The sequence below is a fragment of the Cetorhinus maximus genome, chromosome 14 (genome assembly GCF_964194155.1).
Source record: "Cetorhinus maximus chromosome 14, sCetMax3.hap1.1, whole genome shotgun sequence".
Taxonomy (NCBI): domain Eukaryota; kingdom Metazoa; phylum Chordata; class Chondrichthyes; order Lamniformes; family Cetorhinidae; genus Cetorhinus; species Cetorhinus maximus.
Window position 1 is genome coordinate 91,090,179 of NC_135892.1, and position 23,814 is coordinate 91,113,992.

Genomic DNA, 23,814 nt, shown 5'->3' on the forward strand with positions numbered 1-23,814 from the left:
GCTATCCTAAGAGGTAAATTTGCTCATTTAGTTTGTATACAATGGTTTCAATTCTGACTGATCTGTTCCACAATGCATTGAAGAATGGATGACTTGTCTTAGATACTCATAAGGAAATATTAATCATTTTGCCTTGTTGAACTGCTTCTAGTTTGGAGGAAGAATGCGAGTGCTCACTGTGCACAGCTAATTTACAAGCAAGAAACATAGAACTGCAGAGTGATATGCAAAAGATGACTGCTGCCTTTGAAAAGCTGCAGGTTTACATAAGTCTCCTTACCTTGCCAAGTAAGTTCACAGAATGACTTCGTTGTTCACTTCACTTACATGGTAGCTTTTTTGGCAATTTTATGTTCCTGGAAGGAACTGTCCCCAGAATGTTTCTATAGCTGTTTAGACGATGCATCACAGTTTTGAGTGCTGCAAACAAAGATAGCTGGGATGACCCTACAGGTGGTATACACAAAAGGAATGAAGCTCTTTAGATTGCGGAAGGAATGGATTATGTTACGCGACTAACCTAAGACTTTGCGGCATTGCAGGGGAAATTTAGGAGTATACAAGATATTTAATAAGATGGCAAAAGTAAACCTGGAACAATCTTTGAGATACACTGTGTAGTAAAATAAGAAAGCATAGGTTCAGGAAATTGAGGGATATTTATTTCCACAAAATAATCAATAGATAGAAAACCAGGGAGCATGGTTAAGATCAGAACATTGAAGAAACAACTCTATTCTGAAATGGAAAACTTGAAGTGTGTGCGTTCTGGAACAGCAGACCAGATTAGAGGGGGGGGGGGGTGTGGTTTCATCCAAATCCATTTAATGGTCCTGTTTGAGTAGCTAGTCCATGACTGTAAAGGAAGTTAAGATAGCTCTAGGCCTGCCTCCTTGCATAAATCTAATGACTAGTTTATTGAGTCAAGTCAATGTTACATTCTCCTCTTGACAATTAGATGTGCTGAGGTTATTTCGAATGGAGTTGAAGATGCAGTCTTACTACATTGATTTTAGGTGACCAAATTTGATAGTCTGCATGTGCTTTTTCTTTTACTTTAGCTGCTTTATTAATAGCTTGAGAATCGATTGGGCTTTTAGTTCTTGTTAGATTTTTGCCAATCATTAAATCGTATGAAAAATGAAAGTTGGGAAGCATGAAATATAATTCTGCATGATTTTATATAAATTGACTTTGGGAAAAGCAAGTAATATACTTGAATTTTTTATTTGATGCTGTAAGAATTTCTATTCAGAAACCTGCTTTAATGCTTTGTAAGGTGAGCAATGAGGCTGGGCCTGAGCAGTTTTTATGCAGCTAGCAGTGGGAGGAGATTTGAAGAAACCTGTTAACCTGTTTTGTTTGTTCACAGCACTGACGTATGAAATTTAATTTTTTTTAAACTTTGCATCTTTCTCTTTTAGGTACAAAACCTGAAATGCTCCTTCAGACAAACTATAATGTAGTTTTCACACAGCTTGCTGCTTGTCTTCATTCATTGCATGATGTCATGAAAGGTAAGTCTTTAAAAAAGGCATTCTTTATGGCCTTTTCAGTGAGATGTAAGGATTTTGCTGCACCATTGTTTAACTGTGCTTTTATAATAATTTTGAAAGACAGAGTTTCAAAATAAATAGCCAAAATAATAATTTAGCAATGATCAGAATATTCCTCATTTTTTTATTACCTGATTTTTAACTCTTAAGCTTCTATCCCCATGGGGTCCGATTGTTAATCAAATTCATTTTAGGATGTAGGTTGTATGTCCTGCATACTAAATGATGGCCTATCCAGAAGCTGACAACCTTAAGGATGTGTATAATGTCACTTCCTGTTTGTTTTTCTTTAAACTAATATGTATAGCAATGACGCTATTGTACCAGCACAAGACCCAACTACTTGCCTACTCAAAATTGTTCCCTCTTGATCATAAAAAATGATCCTGATCAATAATACTTATGAAAATAATCTGTTTCAATTCATTAAGTGTTGGAGAAATGAAGATCTAGATATTCTGTTGTGTATATTATAAATTGACTTGTATATTATGCCATAGGATTTATAAACAGCAATTTACATTTGTATAGCACCTTTTAAGGTAAGAAAACATTCCAGGTGCTTCACAGAAGTGCAACCAAACAAAAATTGACACCAGGTCAAAGAAGGTGATATTGGAATATCAAATCTTGGTCCAAGAAGTAGGTTTTGAGGAAGAGTCTTAAAGGAGAAGTGGTATAGGGAGGGAGTTCGAGACCTTGGGGGCTTAAACAACTGAAGGCATATCTGCCTAATGGTAGGATGACGGAAGTGTAAGAGATCAGAGTGAGGGGAAGAAGGAGTTCTTGGAGGGTTGTAACGCTGGAGGAGATTACAGAAACAGGGAGGTGTAATGCCATGGAAGAATTTTATATTTGAGGTGATGCTGGACTGGGAGCGATGACAGGTCATTGAGAGAAGGGGTGTTGGGTAAGCATAAATTGGTATGGGTCATAGTATGAGCAGCAGAGTTTTATTTTGAGCTCCGATTTATAGAGTTTGGAAGGTTGAGAGGCCACTGGAGTTGTTGAATCTGGAAGTAAAAAGCAGTTATGCTTAATCACTTTGCTCATTTGTTTAAATGCAGTCCATTTCTAGTAGCTTTTTCCTTTTAGAAAACTTTTGATTTTCTTTGTAGGTAACCTATTTCCGCTGAGTTAAAGTTTTCATAACTTATCTACCAACTGGCCTAAACAAGTCATTGCCTGGATTAAGGTCCTTTTGGAATTATTGAGAATTTCACATTTATTTAATGGATTCATTCAAGCAGTTTCAGATCACAGTTCACTTATGTTTGTTTCTAGACTTGTTTTTACACTGCAGTCTGTCTTGGCGCTAAATGATATTGCCACTGGCAGATCCCAGTATGCTGCAGCTGCTTGTAATTGATCCATTGTGAATCAACCCAGTCACTTCCACAGTGAGCCAATTTTGTCAAAAACAAGCTGCATACTTAGTGTCTTTGATTTAAATTGGATTCTCAAAATTATCTTATGAAACTCCTTGAGTATGCGATCACAGACAGTTTCGGGTCAGTGTACATCAACAAGTTTTAAGAAAGAGTGGATTTATGTATTTGAGGAAGCCATTGCATGTTTTGATTACACTGTGCTCACACACAGAATGTGATCCTGCCTTCAGATTTCTTGGCATGATTGCGCATATATTGGAAAAATGCAAATCAAGGCAATGAAATGTAGTGTTTGGTCTTGGTTTCTGAACTTTGAGAAAGGAATCCTGCATACTCATAGTGATGTTGATTTGTGGTTTGTCACCCTTGCACAGGGTGGGCTGCTGTGTCAAAGGGAGGCCAGCATTTTTTTGTTCTATCATGGAATGTGGGTGTCGCTGACGGGGCTAACATATCAAGGGCAACAAGGGTTGGGCATTATAAGGTGGTGGAGAGCTGCTGCCTTAAACTGCTGGATGTGGTGAACGTATACCCACAGTGCTATTAGGGACGAAGTTCCAAGATTTTGAGCCAGTGACAGTGAATGAATGACTATATAGTTCCAAGTCAGGATGGTGATGGTGTGTTTCTTGGAGGGGAACTTGCAGCTGGTGATGTTTACATGTATCTTCTGCCCTTGTTTTGCTAGTTTTTGAGATCACTGGTTTGGAAGGAGCCTTATTGAGTTGCGGCAGTGCAGTTTGTAGATGGTACACGCTGCTGCTGTGAGCCAGTGGTGGAGGACTGAGTATTTAAGGTGGTGGATGCAATGCTAATCAAGCAGGCTGCTTTGTCCTGGATAGTGTCGAGCTTCTTGAGTTTTGGAGCTGCACTCATCGAAGCAAATGGAGATTATTCCATTACACTCCAGATTTTTAGCCTTGTAGATGGCAATCAGGCTTTGGGGAGTAAGGAGTGAGTTAGTTGCTGCAGAATTCCCAGCCTCTGACCTTGTGTAACCACAGTATTTATATGGCTGACCCAGTCAAGTTTCTGGTCAATGGTAACTCCCCAGGATGTTGATGGTGAGTGATTCAGTGCTAATGTTGTATGCCAAGTGGAGAGGGGTAGATTCTCTTGTTGGAGATAATCATCACCTGTCACTTGCCACTTTCTGCCCAAACTTGAATGTTACCCAGGACTTTCTGCATGTGCCTACCAACCGCTTGAGTATCTGAGGAGTCTTAAATGGTATTAAACACTGTTCAATCATCAGCGAATATCCCCACTTCTGACCTAGTTTGGCTAGAGCACGGTTATTTCTGGAGCACAGGTCTACAGTTCTACAGCCAGGATGTTGTCAAGATTTGTAGCCTATGCTTCTTGATATCACATGGTGTGAAGTAAATCAGCTGAAGACTGGCACCTGTGATGGTGAGGACTTCTGGAGGAGGCTGAGGTGGATCATCCAATCGATATTTTTATTTCTGGCTGAAGATTGCTGCAGATGCTTCAGTGTCTTTTGCACTGGACTCTACTATTATTGAGAATAGGGATGTTTGTGGAGCCCCCTCCTGTCATTCATTGCTTTTTTGTCCATCACAATTCCTGACAGGATGTGGCAGGACAGCAGAACTTCGATTTGACCTGTTAGTTGTGGGATCACTTAGCTCTGTCTATAGCATGCTGTTCCCTCTGTTTAATATGCACGTAGTCCTGTGTTTTGGTGTCACCAGGTTGGGTCCTCATTTTTACATTTGCCTTGTGTTGCTCCTGGCATGCTCTCCTACAGTCTTCATGGGACTGGGGTTAATCCTGTGGCTTGATGGTAATGGTTGAATGAGGGATATGCTGGGCCATAAGACTACAGATTGTGGTTGAATACAATTCTGCAGTTGCTAATGGATCACAGTGCCTCATGCATGTTCAGTTTTGAGCTGCTATATCTCGTCTGAGCCTACCTCATTTAACACAATGGTAGTGCCAAACAATGTGATCAAGGGTGTCCGCCATGTGAAGAGGGGATTTTGTCTCCAAGGAGTGTGCGGTGGTTAGCCCTACCAATACTGTCATGGACAGATGCATATGCAATAGGTAGATTAGTAAGTGAAGTGTTTTGTTGCTACTTAACAATTTGGAAAACAAACATGCACACGCACGCACGCCTATCTGCTTCGGAACCCCAGCTTCCTGTGCAAAACCAGAAAGTGCCTTTTTTATTCTTTTTCTACACCAGAGAGCAATACGTCTGGGACTTAGCACAACCTACTGGCAGGTTTTTTTTATATAGCACTTCTTTTTAACTACAATGTCCTTTTCAAAAAAGCAAAAACACAAACATCACACCTCTCTCTTTTTTGGCCAAGAACAAATCGGTCAGGCGGTTTCAGATTTGCTTTGGCCTAGAGAGGTGTGTTGGTTTGGGTATCTCGGTTTGTTTGCTTAGAAATGGAAGGTTCTGCTGTTCCAGTTGCTTCTGTTCAGGTTCAACAGTTGCAACTACAGGTGCTACAGGTTTCAGTTGAATCAAGTCGGGTTTCACTAACTGGAGCAGATGTTTCCCAGAAATCTTCCACTGTAACTGGAGATCCATGGAAATTTGGTTCCTTGGATTTGGCTTCTCTAATCTGGTCAGTCTGTCTCTTCCAGATTCCACAGGAAGATTCAACATCATGGGCCAGTTGTCCTCGACGCTTGATGATTCTCCCCAGGAGCCACCTTGGTGTTCCACAGTAATTTCGGACCCAAATGGATTGATCTAGATTAAACTCAAGAGTTGGTTTACTTGTGTCATGTGACCTTTTCTGATCAAGTTGCCTTGAACCAATCTTTCCTTCCAAATCAGGACACAGCAAATCCATTCTGGTACGCTGTCATCTTCCAAACATCAGCTCAGCAGGAGATACGCCTGTTGTTGAATGTGGAGTCTTATGATACGTCATCAAAAAGTTCTTCAGCCTCAATTTCCAATCTGTTTGCGTCCTCCCTTCAATATGGCCATTTTGAATGTCTGGACAAAGCGCTCTGCTTCACCATTTGAGGATGGTTGGTAAGGCAAACAAACAACCGTCTTGCAGAGTCAGGTCAAATCTACACATGTAGTAAAGTCTACGCTTTGTAGTTACTTCTTGGGGTGCACAACAACCTTTGTGTGTATAGGTAAACTTTGGAGAGCGGTACTGCTTTACTGTGATCAGCTTTTGATCTACATGTGTGCTTTATGTGTCCTTTTTTCCCCCACAGTAGCGAAAACCAGTGGTTTTCCACTTGCAGGCTTCTGCATTATGCCCTGTTCCATTACAGCGGTAATGTGTTTGGAAGCGAGTATTTCCCTTACTTTACCATTTAAACTTCGGGATTGTTAGAATGCGCATTCAAATCTCCAGCTTGTTTCTCTGCCATTTCAATGCTTTGCGCAATCTCAGACGCTTTCTTCAGTGTCAGCTCTTGCTCTGCTAACAATCTATGCTGAACTCTTTCATTTCTTAGTCCGCAAACCAAGCAACCATGCAAAGCTTCTACCAGATAACCTTTTAAAGTCACAATGTTCCGCTAATTTGCTCAACTGACCTCATTACAGCCTTAGCTCAAACGTGGACAAAAGAGCTGAACTCTCAGGGTGAGGTGAGAGTGACTGCCCTTGACATCAAGGCCGCATTTGACTGAGTGTGACATCCAAGAGCCCTAGCAAAACTGGTGTCAATGGGAATCGAGGCAAACTCTCACTGGTTGCAGTCATACCTTGCACAAAGGAAGATGGTTGTGGTTGGTCAGTCATCTCAGCTCCAGGACATCACTGCAGGAGTTCCTCAGGGTAGTGTCCTAGGTTCAACCATCTTCAGCTGCTTCATCATAAGGTCAGAAGTGGGGATGTTCGCTGATGATTGTGCAATGTTCAGCACCATTCGCGACTCCTCAGATACTGAAGCACTCCATGTCCAAATGCAGCAAGACCTGGACAATATCCAGGCTTGAGCTGACAAGTGGCAAATAACATTCGCTCCACACAAGTGCCAGGCAATGACTATCTCCAACAAGAGAGAATCTAACCATCACCCCATGATATTCAATGGCAGTACCATCACTGAATCACCCTAAATCAATATCCTGGGGGTTACCATTGACCAGAAACTGAACTGGACTAGCCATATAAATACTGTGGCTACAAGAGCAGGTTAGGTATCATGTGACGAGTAACTCACCATCTGACTCCGCAAAGCCTGTCCACCATCTACAAGGCACGAGTCGGGAGTGTGTTGGAATACTCCCCACTTGCCTGGATGAGTACAGCTCCCACAACACTGAAGAAGCTTGACACCATCCAGGACAAAGCAGCCTGCTTGGTTGGCACCACATTGATAAACATTCACTCCCTCCTACCGACGCACAGTGGCAGCAGTGTGTACCATCTGCAAGATGCACTGCAGGGATTCACCAAGGCCCCGTAGACAGCATCTTCCAAATTCACGACCACTACCATTTAGAAGGACAAGGGCAGCAGATAGATGGGAACACCATCACCTGGAAGTTCCCCTGCAAGTCACCCCCCATCCTGACTGGGAAATATATTGCCGTTCCTTCACCGTCGCTGGGTCAAAATCCTGGGACTCCCTCCCTAACAGCACTGTGGGTGTATCTACACCACATGGACTGCAGCGGTTCAAGAAGGCAGCTCACCACCACCTTCTCGAGGGCAACTAGGAATGGGCAATAAATGCTGGCTCAGCCAGTGGCGCCCACACCCTGTGAATGAATTAAAAAAAAATACTCAGCCAGGAACTGGGAAACTGACTCTCACTCCTGCTGTTCTCTTCGGTGAAACTTGAATCATTTGGCAGTAATTGCTGGTCTGGGCTAAAAAGTGCTTTTTCAAAACATCCACAAGCTCTTTAAAGCTTTTATCTGCTGGCTTGTTAGGGATAATGAGATTTCTCATTTCTCTCTCTCTCTCTCTCTCTCTCTCAAAAGTGAAATTTTTCATTCCAGTGACTGTAAGAAACACTGAGGCCTGCTTTTCCTCTTCAAATTCATTCACAATGAAAAACTGTTCCATTTGCTCGACATAAACTACAAAGTCCATAGTAGCTGGAACAAAAGCCTCTAATAATGATCCCATCCTCATTGTCATTTGAAGTGTTTTGTCACTTCTTAACAATTTGGAAAACAAGCACACAGACCCCTATCTGCTTCTGAATCTCAGCTTCCTGTGTAAAACTGGAAGGTACCTTTCACTCTTTTTCTACACCAGAGGGCAATACATCCGGGACTTAGCACAACCTACTGGCAGGTTTTTTAATATAGCAGTTATTTTTAACTAAAATGTTCTTTTACAAAAAAGCATAAACATTAAACACAAACGTCACAGTAAGGATGAGGTCAAGTAGGTTTTTCTCGGTTCTTTCACCACCTGCCACACGCCCAGTCTGACCAACAGGTCCTTCAGGACTTGGCTAGTGTGATTCGTAGTGGTTCTAACATGGTGTTGATGTAGCCCATGAGCTTTGTTTAAGAGCAATTGGGGTCTTTACCTTGTATTTTAACAGTATTGTGGCTGTCCTGAGCATGTTTTGAAAGATCTTTTCATTTAGCATGCAGTGTAGGAGTTTAATCGGACAGAATTAAACTCTGGGATTAGGGAATAGGCTATTAATTCTCCCCTGAAGCCTCTTCATTGTTCTTTGTTCAGTGCTTTCTCTATGACCTTTTGGTCCAAAACTGCCTTGATGGTTTCCCATTATAGTGTGTACAAATGTGGAATATCTGGTATTCAGCAATGAATGTTACCTGGAGATGGATAGAAACACTCGGTCTCCCAAGGAGGGCAACATTGAAGCATTGGTGTCCAGAGAAACAAGGGTGATTAAGTGAGAGTGAATTATGGTGTAATCTGGGAAATTACCTAAAATGGCTGTTAACCCCATGTCACAGTGTATAACTCAGAGAAGTAAATGTATCCTGCATACGTCTTTTGTGCATTCAGATTGAAGATTAATTCCTCCTTTGGGGCATTGGGCCTGAAAAAAACTCACCAGCCCTAAGTTATTGCATTTCGCTTTGGATTGTTCTGACTGCTTGACCTTGATACGTTATACCTCCTGGGAGTCTATTTTGGTTGTCTGGATCCATGATCATTGTAACTCCCATAATTGCAGCACATGTGGGCATTTTGAAAACAAATGGTGTTCATTCATGGGATGAGTGTGTTGTTGGGAAGGCGTGTTGTCAGGCAATGCCCACCTCCAACAGGAGAGAATCCAACCATTGCCCCTTGATGTTCAATGGCATTACCATCACTGAATTCCCCACTATCAACATCCTAGGGGTTACCATTGACCAGAAACTGAACTGGACTAGCCATTTAAATACTGTGGCTACAAGAGCAGGTCAGAGGCTAGGAATAGTGCAACGAGTAACCCCCCACCTGACTCACTAAAGCCTGTCCACCATCTACAAGGCACAAGTCAGGAGTGTGATGGAATACTCCCTGCTTGCCTGGATGAGTGCAGTTCCCACAACACTCAAGAAGCTTGACACCATCCGGGACAAAGCAGCCCGCTTGATTGGTATCACATCCACAAACATTCACTCCCTCCACCACTGACGCACAATAGCAGCAGTGTGTACCATCTACAAGATGCACTGCAGGAATTCACCAAGGCTGCTTCGACCACACCCTCCAAACCCTCGGCCACTACCATCTCAAAGGCCAAGGGCAGCAGATAGATGGGAATACCACCATCTAGAAGTCCCCCTCCAAGTCACTCACCATCCTGACTTGGAAATATATCGCTATCGCTAGGTCAAGATCCTGGAACTCCCTTCCTAACAACACTGTGGGTGTACCCACACCACATGGGCTGCAGCAGTTCAAGAAGGCAGCTCACCACCACCTTCTCAAGGGTGACTAGGGATGGGCAATAAATGCTGGCCCAGCCAGCAAAACCCACATCCCATGAACAAATAATTTTTAAAAAGTAGAAAGTTATTGCCCATCCCTAAGGGCTGTAGAGAAGATGGTGGTGAGTCACCTTGAATCACTGCAGATCATGTGGTGAATGCACTCCTACAGTGCTATTAGCTAGGGAGTTTAGGATTTTGACCTAGCAACAATGAAGGAATGGCGATATATTTCCAAGTCAGGTTGCTGTGTGACTTGCAGGGGAGCTTGGCAGTGGTATATTCCCATGCACTTGACTGCCCATGTCCTTGGGTCATAGTGGTCATGGGTTTGGGAGATTATGTTGAAGAGGTTTTGGTGTGTTGTTGCAGTGCATCTTGTACACATTTTGAAGGAATGCAAGGAAGCCTCATTTGGGGCATAGGCTTTAAGCGTTGTCATAGGTGCTCCTGCAATTCAACCTTTTTTTAAAATTAGGCTGGGGCATCTCTCCTCCACGGGTATAGTTGCCTCCAGAACGAAGTGAAGTTTTTGCTTCTGCCTCTATCTCAGCCTATCTGCTGTTGAAACATTTTTTCTTAGTCAAATTTAAAAATGATAAATACAAATTGCGAGCTGCTCATTTCTCACTCTTCCATGAACTTTAGTTTATCCCAAACTCTACTGACCATATCCTATCTCTCACTAAGCCCCGGTCACACATCACCCCTGCCGCTGCTGACTTGACTGTGTCACCTGATGCCTCAAATTTAAAATACCACTCAATCTTGGTATTTAAATCCCTTCATAGCCTCACCCCACCAAATCTGTAACCAACTCTATCACACTTTTTTTCCCTGACACTTGGCCTCTGGTGTGCCCTCTTCGCTTTGTCCCATCATTGGTGACTGCCTTCAGACGATAGGCCACAAAGTCTAGACTTCCATTTCTAAACATCTCCATCTCCCCGTCCTCATTTAAAGACCTCCTCAAAACTCACTTTTATGACCAAATGTTTGATCACCCATGGTTGTGTTTAAATGTCTGTAAATGATCGGAGGATTTATAAGTACACTTTACCACATTGACCAAAAGGTGCCTTTCTGGGATGGGTTTCTAGCAACAGAATTGTTGCCTGGATAAATTTGTATTGGCTGCCCTTTCACTTTGCTGAAGGTACTCTATTCCTTCTCCATCTGGAGTTTTGTTTGCAATGAACCTGTGCAGTCCATTCATATCGGCATCATCATCATACATTTAGGGTTCAGTCTCTATTGATAAATATGCTGGTAGATAACTTAATGTTTCAGGTCTGCTTGGAATGCCAACAACTACTGATGGTTTACTCCCTCCAGGGGCTCAATCTGTGGTTAAAGGATGGGAGGTGCTTTATTGGCTTCAACATTTTCTGCCCCTTTCTAAAGGGAAGAAAAGTTGCCACCATTACCTGGTTGTATCATGCGCATTAATGTCTGCCTATCAACATGTGTCTGACATAACCACATCAACCCTCAGAAGGATTGTAAATACCTTGCTCATACGTATCCAAATAGCCTGCATAACATTTGTGCAAAATTCACATTCTTGGAAAAATGTGGTTTTAAAATTTCTATCTTTGAGAAATTAATGCAGCCACAGAGCTAATGAGTGTATTCTTTTTCTGTATTTAGATATTTCCAAGCACTACAGTCAGAAGGTTTCATTAGAGCAAGAACTACCCACCATTACCCAGAAGCTTAAAAATACCAACGATTGTATTCTTTCTTCTGTTGTAGCATTGTCCAATGTTACAGGAAAGGTAACTGCCCATAAGCTACAATTGCTGCAAAATGAGGAAAACATTGCCAGCTCTTAAATGGCTTCCACGTTTGCTTACAACTAATGAGGATCACAAATTATCTAGCATTTAAATATGAAGTGATATCTTCTATAAACTGATCAGCTAAACAAGTCTCCTAGATTTGACATTCAGCACAGAAGGCGGCTGTTTACTTTATTGTGCATGTGTCAGTGTTAGCTATTCAACAGAAACTGTCTAATCCCATTTTTCCTGCAACGACTTTTCCTTTTCAAATCCTCATCCACTTTAGCTTTAGAAGTTCATAATTTGAAATAAGACAGGAAATGTCCCACCTAAAATGCTAATCTATCCTTTTTCATACATTGACTTATACTTTTCCATGATTTTCTTAATTTGTTGGATTAGTTCTTAACAAAATAATGGAATTACTGAATTCTTATTTAATTTGATTGGATGGCTTTCTGGCTGCTTATTTGCATAAAATCGCAATGAGAAGTTTGCCAATGACAAAACCCTGAAATGTAGTAAACAATGAGGATAATGACAGACTTCAGGAAAAAATGTGTATGCATGTGGCAAATGAAACTTAATGCAGAGAAGCATGAAGTCATTCACTTTGCCAGGAAGTATGAGGCGAGGCAATGTAAACTAAGTGATACAATTTTATGCAGGAACAAACATTTAACAGTATACATACACAAATCATTGAAGGTGGCAAGACAAGTTGAGATGGTTGTTGAAGTGTAAAGGATATTTGGCTTTATGAATAGAGTGCAAGCAAAGCAAGGATGTAATGCTAAACTTCTCTAAAACACTGGTTGGGCCCCATCTGGAGCATTGTGTCCAAATCTGGACACCACGCTTTAGGAAGCGTGAAGCCTTGGAGAGGGTGCAGAGGAGATTTATTAGAATGGCAACAAGAAAGAGGGACTTCAATTACATAAGAGGCTGGGGTTGTTTCCCTTAAAACAGAGAAGGTTAAGGGAAGATTTAATTGAGATGTTCAAAATCATGAAGGGATTGACCAAGTACAAAAGAGGAACTTTTCAGTAGCAGAATGGTCAGTGACAAGCGGATACAGATTTAAATTAATTGGTAAATGAACTAGAGCCAAGTTTTTAAATACAGTGAGTTGTTATCTGGATTGCACTATCTGAAAGGGTGGTGGAAGCAGATTCAATTATTTTGAAAAGAATATTGGATAAATAATTAGATGGGGAAAATACTGCAGTGGTATGAGGTAAAGGAAAAGGCAGGGGAGTAAAACAAATTGGACAGATCATTTAAAGACTTGGCATAGGCACAATGGGTGAATGACCACAATCTGTAGTGTATTATTCTGATTCTGTTTTACATTTTTTTTAAATTTAAAAACTAATTTACAAAATGCCTGGGGTGATCTTTATTAGCTTATGAGCACTGTTTTTAGAGCATGTTTTACTGTCAGTGAAAAGTTTTTTTGTCCTTGAAATTGTTTCTCACTGCAAAATAAATACACTTGCAGCTTCTTGGTAAATATACACTGTTAGTTGCAGTCCATGTTTTGGTCTCTTTTTTTAGATTGGTACGTTCTTCAGCAATAACCTGGACTTCTTTACAGCTCCTTCTGTGTATGGATCAAGGGTAGGAATGGGTATAATAGACCCTCTTGCAGCAGAATGTATGCTGGAGAACAAGAAGAAAGCAGCTGCTTATATTAAGTCTCTGAAGAAGGTTTGTGTAAATATGCTAATATTGAACAAATACATTGTTGAATTTCATGCTACATCTGATGCTGGGATGGAAAGTAATGGGATAGGGGATTAAAACAAAAGTCTCAATTTGTTTAGTAAATAGTTGTGCTCTGCTGTTCTTGCTGCAATGGACATTCTAATTCTGTAGCAGGATCAGTTGTTTATGCACTGTTCTGAGCTGTTTAGCAATTTTAGCCTACAGATTATTTGTTTGTTTGTGTTTGTTTATCTTTAACTTGATATTGAAGAAGTGATCATTTGGGTCATGAGCTGTCATTGTTTTCACTCTCTCAATGTCAAGCTGCCCTCTTCAGTTTCCATGTGCCTGTTGCATGTGGATTAGAGAATTTAAAAACTGAATGCTCCAATAAGTATAAAAATAAGCAAATTTGTCAATAGTTTTACCACATAGTTAATAAACCACTAAATCTATTGTTTGTAATTTTATTATATCAAAACTGAATTGTTGCTAGAGTTTATGTGGTAGTTGCAATAGGCCCATGACTTGGTAGTTGCAATAAACCCACTGATCAGTGCCGAAGGGAGAGTGAGAATGTGGAAGGGGACCAACTAAAGGTAATGTATGCAAAGTGTTATGAATACATATCTCCAAGAACTATAGGTTTTTTCTTTAAAAACTGGAAGGACATTGAATGATTTGGACACTTTCTTGGGAACTGACCTGGGATTTTTTTGAAAAGGGTCTAAGTTCACTTTGGACTATGAGCAAGCTACCTTTTCCAAGAAGTCACATAACTTCAGCTAAATGACCAGCAAGGCACCTGACGAATTAACTGTTTGTTTGAGCTTAAATTGATGGGGGGGGAAAAAAAAACTACTGCTTTCAGAGGCAATGAAGCCGTGGTGATTTTTTTCAAAACCCCCTGATTGAGGAGAGTTTCTGTTTTGAACTTGTTTTTTTTGACTCAGCTTTGGGAATAAATCAAAAAGGCGAATGTTTCCCAACTCGTGCTCTCCCTGCCTTGTCTGAAATTCAGTGTAGTTATCAGTATCGAGCTAGGAATCCTTATCTCACTATAACTCGCCTGTATTTGGAAACCTGAGAAGCTGAGATGAGTGAGATCCCAAGGACATTGATTCCGTTCTATTCTCCTCCACACCGAACTCCTTTAGAAGGAACTTCTAGACAACTGCTATGACCAGCAATCCGACTTGACAGCAGGAACACCAGATTAACAGCGTCAAAACCCTTAGAAATTTATCCATTTTCGTAAAGTTTGCCATTGGCTAAAAGGTTTTTTTTTCCCCCAAATGTCAGTCTCTGCAGAGACCTTATTTGTCTCCTGTGTGTGTGTGTCCTGTGTGTCGATCTAAAGGGGTATATAGTTGCACTTCCAGATTAAAATTGTATGTTAACCAGTTTTTTGCAACTTGCTTTTAAAGAGTTTTGTTTAATAATAAATCAATCATTCTAGTTTATTGAAAGAAGCCTGGTTAAAGTCTTTTATTCTGGGTCTAACAGCAGTGAAAGCAAACTGTTGGCTATTTTGGTGAATGAATTAAACATTTACACTTATGGTGCGACCTGTGGAGTAGTGGGGCTAGAGAAACTACATGTCCTCCCATCCCGGTCGTAACACAAAACATCTTCTGGTAGTGACAGAGGCCAGGCCAGAGGCAAAAATTATGCTTTGAAGCGTACTTCGAAAGCTGTAGGGACAGGGAGAGGATGGCTAATGAGCCACGTGCAGGATGAAACAGTTTATGATAAACATGTATTTTGAAGAGGTTTGTAATGCAGTGCATATTTGTTCTGCTGCATAGAGCCTTTTAGTGTTGGAGGTTATATAATAGAATAATCATGTTACAGTCTTGTCCAGGATCAGTACCTTATGAAGAGGCTTTGGCAAATCGTAGGACCATTCTAAGTTCGACTGAAAGCCGCGAAGGTCTTTCGCAACAGGTAACGATGCATCTTCTATATTACTTCACGATATTTGGTAGAAAAGTTGAAGCAACTGGGGAACACTTGAAATGACCAAGTCCTGTTTGAAGGCACAAAATTTTGATAAGATTAAGCAGTTAAAGAGAAACTTTGACACAATTTTCACTTGAGTTTATAAATATTTGAGGTGCCTTGCTCGGCACCATATGTTTGTGGTTTTGGATACCTGTTTGTTAAGAACCTAGGTGCAGCCCACTACAGGCAGCCCAATTGTTCCCTTTTGAATAAAAGGCATGACTTTTGGGTCATGCAAAGGACAAGAAAACACTAAGGTCTGGGATTTTGGCAAAAGGCATAAACAGTGGGTTGCTTTTGAAGTAAGTTGTTTATATGCCTATCTTGTCACCAACTTTAAAATTAATATAACCAACATAAAAATTAATGTAAAACAGTAAAAATCAAAACTCAAGGAAAGCAAGATGGTTATGCTGTTTTTCCTCCTTTGAGTGTCTTTTTGTGCATCAAAATTAAAGTTTAAATTAACCACACCCTGATTTATGCACATTAGGCTTAGCAGATTTAAGGTAATGTAATTAGGAAACCTAACGAATATTCTATGTAGCTCTTTGAGCTGCTGTAAAATCCATTCCAAGACACCCACTATATAGTTCAGGTCTCAATTTTTTTTTAAATTATCGTAAAACTCCAGAATTACGACTTTGGGTTCTGCTGCATCTAAAATTTTAAGCATAAATTTACAACCCATTCAGGACTTGAATAATTGCAATTCTCTTGCATGAGGGGTATAGTATGTTAATGAACACCAGGGAGTTTACTTAATTTTGATAACAATTGATTAAACTTGGGCATCCTGTGAAAATACAGGCGCAAGTCACATTCTAGTTTTTTCTGCAAAAAAATCAGCATTATGTAGTATTTATGATATTTTTTCTGTGCAAGCTTTCAAAATTTCAGGCCTTAATATTAAATATGGCATATGTAGTAGGGGTGTTATAATTACTGGCTACAATATAAGTAAATGAATCTTCCTCACTTATCTTTGCTGTTAATAAGTGCATGCCTGTAGATAACTTCACCTATTCGTTTACCTGCGATGATGCTTTCAAATAACTGCTGTCTATAATAGCTGGTTATTTGTTTTAAGTAACTTTCTTTTACATATGGTGTGCTCCATTTTGTATTGACCTGAATTCCACATCTATTAAGCGAGAACTTTTAAGTCAGTTTTCAAAGCTATATTCAAGTAGAAGAAGAAAAGAGGGTTTTTGAGTCATTTCCAGGAGAATAAATTCTCTCAAGACTTCCATAAAATGAGGCTCAACACGGTCCAACACCATGTAGCCTGAATTGAGCATTAAAGCTGATGAGTGGCTGACAAGTGTGTTGGAAAGAGCAATTGGTACTTTCAGAATTCAACTTCAATCTAGGCTGTGTATTGCTGATATGAAACTCTAGTTTCAAAGGCAACCTTGTGTGATATTTCTGGCTGAGTATGTAAGAACGTAAGAAGTAGGAGTAGGCAATTCGGCCCCTCGAGCCTGCACCGCCATTCATTACGATCATGGCTGATCTAATTTCAGCCTCAACTCCAATTTCCCACCCTCTCCCCATAACCTTTCAACCCATTAATTAAAAATCTGTCTATCTCCTCAAATTTATTCAGCGTCCCAGCATCCACTGCACTCTGAGATAGTGAATTCCACAGATTCACGACCCTTTGAGAAAAGTAATTCCTCCTCATCACTGATTTAAATCTACCACCCCTTAGCCTAAAACTATGACCTCTCGTTCTAGAATGCCCCACAAGGGGAAACATCCGCTCCACGTCTACTTTGTCTATCCCCTTTAGCATCTTATATACCTCAATTAGATCTCCTCTCATCCTTCTAAACTCTAGCGAGTATAGGCCTAAACTGCTCAATCTCTCCTCATAAGACAAGCCCCGCACCTCTGGAATCAATCTAGTGAACCTCCTCTAAACCACCTCCCAGTGCAACTGCATCCTTCCTCAAGCAAGGGGACCAAAACTGTGCACAGTACCAATGCCTTGTACAGTTGCAACAATACTTCCCTATTTTTATACTCTCTTCCTTTAGCAATAAATGCCAAAATTCCATTTCCCAAGAAACAATCTCCAATACACTCTGAACTCCCCCTCAAGGCTACCCTTGCCAATTTGATTAGTCCAACCTATATGCATATTAAAATCACCCATGATTATTGCTGTGCCTTTCTTACATGCTCCCAGTATTTCCTGGTTTATACTGTGCCCCACTGCTAAACTACTGTTTGGGGACCTATAGTTTACTCCCACCAGGGACTTCTTTCCCTTGCTATTTCTTATTTCTATCCAGACTGACTCTGTCTTGCTCTCCAGTGCCTATATTATTCCTCACTATAGCACTGATCTCTTCCTTTACTAACAAAGCTACACCAACTTTTCTTTCCTGCCTATCCTTCTGAAACAGAGTACCCTTGGATATTCAACTCCCAAACCTGTTCTCCCTGTAACCACGTCTCCGTAATCGCCACCAAATCATTCCTATTTATCTCTATTTACGCTGTTAACTCATTATTTTTATTCCAAATATATTGCATTCAGATACAAAGCCTTTAAGTTTGCTCTGTTGTCAATTTTGCCTACTCTTATATGATTCTTTTGGTGCATATGGCGTTCACACACAGTCCCTTCCTTTCACTTTTTGATAGCAATCAGCCTCGTCACTAACCTGCACTCTTACCCACTCCTTAAACTTTGATTTTTTTAAAGCCCTATCTACGACTATGTACTTGTACAACATTGTTGTAAGCCTTCCAGTAGCAGAAAATGAACCTTCACATACTCTGAAAGCAGAACAATGGATTAACTTAATTTTTAACTGTTTTGAGACAGTTATAGAATGCTTGTAAGAATTTATTCTCCCAGATGCTGAATTCATTAACCTTTTCAGCAGTCTTTAAATCAAATTTGCCCACAATGCATAGTATGTTCCTATTCATCCATGAGTAATATTTATTGCTTATCCCTAGTTGACCTCAAAAAGTGGCTTGCTAGCCACATTGGTGTAGGGCTGGAGACCCATTTAGGCACATTTCGTTGTCCAAAGGACATTAGTCAACCAGTTGGATTCTTACAGCTGATTTGTCAATAACTTTACGAACTGCAGCTATTTATTTCCAGATATTTTTAAACTGAATTTAAATTATCGATTGGATTACTAATCTAGTAAAATAACAATACTTCTGTACCCACTATGAAGCTCCTTGAAATATTTTTACTTGATATGGCTCTTTCAGAAATGTTTAATTTTCCTGCCATTAATTTGGTTACTGTAATTGTGCACCATCTTTTCAGCTCTTTACAATAAAGGTTCAAACTTGATATACTAGAACATACTGCAGCAGAGATTACAGAAGCAAGATAACAATGTGCGAAAGTACAATTTAAAAATTGATTTTTGTGGAATACAGCCTTGGAGTTCAGGTCAATTTATAAAATAGAAATAGGGCACACTCTACACAAAGAAAAATTTAGTTAAAACAAAGAGCTAACTGTGTGCAGCTAACCCTGAAGTCAAGGGCAACACACTTGCATTTATAAGCAAGAGGTCACCATGCATCATTGTAAAGCGAAGATCAAAAGGTTAAATGACTGGCACCATAATGATGGTTAAAGGTCTTCTGGTGAAAAGTCACAATATGAATTAAAGTGCACTTGACAATCTCGGGGCAGGCCCACAAACTTGTCTGAGTTGAGAATCTTCATGGTAAATGACATTCACTTTAATACCCAACGAACAAACCAGACATCTTCAGCTACAAGATTTTCTTCAGTTAATAGGCAATTCAGGATAGCTGTTGAGAAAGAAAGATGTCTGCATATCCTGACAGAAGATGGGCCACTATGTAGAAGTATAAATGGATGGCTACAGTTTAGAAGTCTGTACCTATCAGGAGTGTTATTTTCAAAAAGGGTGGAATCTGCCCCCAAATTAGTTCTTGCTGAGTTTGCATCATTTTTACACTACTATAGAATAGGAACCCACTTTGCTTTTGGATTACATAGGATATACGGTACTGAAACAGGCATTTGACCCAACCAGTCCATGCCAGTGCTTATGCTCCACTTGAGCCTCCTCTCACCTTTTCTCATCTAAATCTATCATTAAAGCCATCTATTACCTTCTCCCTCAAATGCTTGTCTAGTTTGACTCTGGAGCAAAGCAACTTCATACGCTAAACTTCCCTCTCCAGGACTTTGTGCCCGGTTTAGTGTCAAATCTGATTTGTAAAATGCCCTGAGTCCAATAGACCTTTGATACAAAGCAAACCTACTTGGGCCTTAATTAAAATTTTTCAGAGAGCAGAAATTCTTCTTGCTCTGCTCCCTCAGTATTCAAATTTCTATCTTTTGAGGAAACAGCTATTGTGCATGCATGTAACCAGACTTAAACAGGACACAAATCCCACCCTCGCCAGCCAGATAATGTTGACGAGGTTCTGCTTGACTAGCACCCAACCTGCAGCTCCTCATCTCAACTGTACCCTGAGGTGCATGTCAATCCCAGTAAGAGACAGTTTACCTAAAGGTTGAACTGAGTTCTGATTAGGGACTTGGGCTGATCAGTTTTGGTCCAGACCAGTGATTTTTTTTTTTCCCCCCCGTCATTACATATCCTACATGATTTGTTTTGTTGCTTTTTGGATTTGCTGTACAGCTGAAGTAACAATTGAGGTAACATATAAGTAGTAAAAGTTTTATACTGGAAGAAAAGTAAACAATTTGTTTTGTAAATTATGCTATGCTTTGTAGTGCAATTTTTTTTCTGGGGAGGGGTGTTTGTCAGCTGTCTTTATTCTGGAAATAGAATGGAAGAATACAATTGAAACGATATAGCATGAAAAGGGGAAGTGAAATGTTAGTGTTAAAGTTTCCCCTACCCGTCAAACACCTCTTCAAATTCGTGATCCACACCCGATGACTTTTTGTAAGCAGCAGTTAAATTGTTTGTGAGGTGGCTGAGCCATTTGCTTGGACTCTTGATGTGGCTTCAGATCTTGATCCGTTACAACAAGGATTAAGGTTTTGACCATATTGTTTTATAGTTTTAAAAAAGTGATGAGCTTTGTTAAAGGTAATTACGTAGAAAAGCTGTGGCTACAGTGACATTCTGTGGTTTGCATAGACACATTCCATTTGGCAGTTTGTGGTTGTTTTGGGAGTTAGGGAGTAAAAGAAGAAAACAGAAAAACGTGGGTCATATTTCCATACCTTCTGCAATACAGATCACAATATGTGGAAGCCTGGAAGTAGTTCAACCACCTGCCCTATTAGCTGTGGTCTGGAGGATGGTACAAGCACACAAAGAAGACATTTGTAACCATCTAGGCTTCTTCATCTTTGCAGGTGCAACAAAGCCAAGAGAAAATAGCAAAACTGGAGCAGGAGAAAGAACACTGGATGCTGGAGGCTCAACTAGCTAAAATAAAATTGGAGAAGGAAAATCAGCGTCTAATTGAGCTGGAAAGTCAATTTAAAACTACGTTCACCGGACCTGTGCCTTCTATTGGTTCTATCCAGGAGAATGATGCTATTGCCAAAATTGAAGAATTGCAGCTTGTTGAAAGGGACTCCAGTGAACCAGTTAGAAGTACCAGTCTGGTAAATGGTGTAAATTTTGAATTCAATGGGACTGAGAATTAAGCTGTTTTGGGTTGTTTTCTCTCTTTCCTAATACTTAAATGCGGTTCCATGGGAGCTGACTACCCTCCCAGTGCCTTTACCAAGTGCACATTCTCCATAAGTGTGCCAAGACTGAGTTTCAGCAGACTGTTTTACCAATACAGCATCACATCCAAGCCCGTTACTACTTTGAGAGGGAAACCTAATTGATTTTTGTCACAAAAGCAAAATGCTGCAGATGCTGCAAATTTGAAACAAAATGCTGGAGATACTCTGATCACGCAGCACCTATGGAGAGAGAACAAACTTAACATTTCAATTGATAACCTTTAGACGGATGTGAATTTTACTATCTTTTCCCCACCCCGCCTCCTTGCCATGCCTAAAGTCTAAAGTGTTGATGTGATTTGTAGCACTTGCTGTCACCCTGGCTGAGAATAATGGGTCTTGAACCATCTTAACTTATAGCAGTGAGCAGTGATTTATTAACTGAGCCATTGGGGAAATGCATTCTGCTTGTGTAAGGTGTAAAAATTTGTGAATTGCCGCAGTAACCTAAGGTAACCTAAGCTGAAGGTGTATTAAATATGTAACTGAATTTTCTGTCAACCAAAAAAGATGCTTCTTAACATTCATTCTCCCTAAACCTCTGCTCATATTCTAGCAAGTTGTCTCCTTTTGCTTGCAATATACGTTTTTAATATATTTCGTAAAGCCTGAGACTTAAGCTGAATGAAGGTTTTTTTTGTTGTTAGGTTGGAATGCTGACCACTTCCACCATCAACAATGAGGTACTGTGATACCCTTCAAGTGTTTTGGAAATGAAATGAATGAAGTGTACTGCAATAATCACATTTCTTATTTTTGAAATGGACAAATTTTTGTGTGTTAAAATTTAAAATAATTTGGCGGGTCCTTTTTAATTATGGTGTAAGTTAGCAGTTATAACTGATCAGATTGAACAGCTTATTCAAAAACTAATATAGAATTTAAATTTTAAAATAGTCCACATTTGTTGGGTTATTTTAAATACATGATTAAAGAGAATTCACTGGTGAATGTTCTTTATGGTGACATTTCAAAACCTGTCATGGCTAAAGAAATATCCTATGTGTTTACTTTTAGATTCCAGATGCAGAGTCACGTGAACAGTTAATCAAAAGTCACTACATGATGAGGGTGGCAGAACTAACCTCACAACTTCAGATAGCAGACAGCAAGTCAGTGCATTTTTACGCAGAGGTAATACTGATGGACTTATAGGCATTTTGTGTTGACGTTTTCACACCTTTGTGCCCATTTTGGCAAACAAAATTAGAAAGGAATTCTTCATTTAAGAGATGATGCTTGTAAATTTAACCAGCCTAAAAAAAATTATGTCAAAACAAAGTGTTGGAAATCCTCAGCAGGTCTGGCAGCATCTGGAGAGAAAAACAAGTTAATGTTTCATTGACTGTAACTTTCTCCACAGATTCTGCCAGACCTGCTGAGTATTTTCAACACTTTGTTTTTATTTCTGATTTCCAGTATTTTGCTTTCATTTTTAAAAAAATGTATTATTTCATTGTTGCATAGGAATTCTGCAAGCCTGTGGAAATTAATCTGTTTCTTTACTTTTTGCATTTTAAGGAATAAATTACTTGCATTTATGTAGTGCCCATTAGTATCTCAGTGTCCCAAAGCACTTCAAAGCCAGTTAGAACTTTTGAATTGTGGTTATTGTTGTAATGTAGAGAAACATTGGAGGCAATTTGTGCATACCAAGTTCCCACAAACAAGTGTTATAAATGATCAAAAACCTGCTTTTAATCATGTTGGCTGAGGGATAAATTCTAAGGAGCCTGGGGACCTCAACTGCTGCTCTTCATATAGATAAAGATTTTTTGTTCCAGTCTTAGTTCACTGGCTTGAGGGGTCAGGCTGTCAGCTGCTCGCAGGCCCCTTCTATGGTACAATAATGGATTAGTTAAATGAATGAATATCATGGAATGAACCTCCTGATCCTTGCAGCTAGCAAAGAAGCGCTCACTTGCAGTATATTTCAGATTAGCAACTGAAAGGGTGATTTTCAGTATTTGTTACAGAGCAATTCTGTCCTTATGTTCGGAGCCATAAGGAGACGGCACGGTTGCGAAATATGTCAACTTCACAATGCTGTGGGTCAAAATGATTTTGTGCCCAGAATTTTTATTTTGGTGTTTTCCCAATCAACTTTACCCTACCTCTCTGAGTAAGCTATGTTCTGTTAAAGGGTCTGCAGAGAAACCATTTACCATCTGGATGCCAACAGTCTCACTCCATATTTCCCAACACCCTTGCTGAAAAGAAGATGGGAGCGTTAAGGAGTTAATCAAACAATGCTTGGACCAAGAGGTTGCAGAATGATTAGGAGAAAGATGAGATGCTGCTTCTGTTGAATTTGCTTGGAACAGTATTGAGTCAAAATGGGAGGGATGTTAAAATGGCAAGTTAGAGGTTGGGATTACATTTGTGAACAGATGGAAGGTAATTAAAGCAATCAGGAAATCAATCATCTAATATGCACTTGGTCTCCATGATATCATAAATACTTCCATTTAAGATCAGCCAAATGACAAATAAGGCTTGAGGGGCCCTATAACTGCCGCCTCCTCCCATTTCATATTCATAGGAGACTGCATTTAGTGTAGCAAATACAGTATACTCATTAAACTCTCTCGGATTGCAGCTTCATGCAGGATTGTTTGAGGCCTTGGACAGTAGTGTGTGAAGAAGTAAATGGACTGATCAATCACAATTTTTACAGCACAGGAGACAGTCGGCCCATTGTGTCATTATGCCCATCGATGTTACATTTTCTTAGGAAGGTGCTGGGGGAAGGGCAACTG

General features: G+C 40.0%; 1 protein-coding gene and 1 long non-coding RNA gene across 5 annotated transcripts in view; one reads left to right on the plus strand and one right to left on the minus strand.

Annotated features, from left to right (window-relative positions):
* The window catches only part of LOC144689824 (uncharacterized), a 58,910-nt gene extending 43,169 nt beyond the window's left edge, over positions 1–15,741 (minus strand). Inside the window, exons 1-2 of the long non-coding RNA XR_013578720.1 lie at positions 15,188–15,741; positions 281–447 (exon numbers count right to left, since the gene is read on the minus strand). This is a non-coding gene — a long non-coding RNA (uncharacterized LOC144689824). The remainder of the gene's footprint in view (positions 1–280; positions 448–15,187) is intronic.
* Positions 1–23,814, plus strand: part of ppp1r21 (protein phosphatase 1, regulatory subunit 21) — a 75,778-nt gene that overhangs the window by 44,661 nt on the left and 7,303 nt on the right. For all 4 annotated transcript variants that reach the window (XM_078557227.1, XM_078557230.1, XM_078557228.1 and 1 more), the window contains 8 exons: positions 152–288; positions 1,425–1,517; positions 11,474–11,601; positions 13,165–13,317; positions 15,169–15,261; positions 20,672–20,926; positions 21,703–21,738; positions 22,073–22,189. In XM_078557227.1, coding sequence (XP_078413353.1) covers positions 152–288; positions 1,425–1,517; positions 11,474–11,601; positions 13,165–13,317; positions 15,169–15,261; positions 20,672–20,926; positions 21,703–21,738; positions 22,073–22,189 — 1,012 coding nt within the window. The remainder of the gene's footprint in view (positions 1–151; positions 289–1,424; positions 1,518–11,473; positions 11,602–13,164; positions 13,318–15,168; positions 15,262–20,671; positions 20,927–21,702; positions 21,739–22,072; positions 22,190–23,814) is intronic.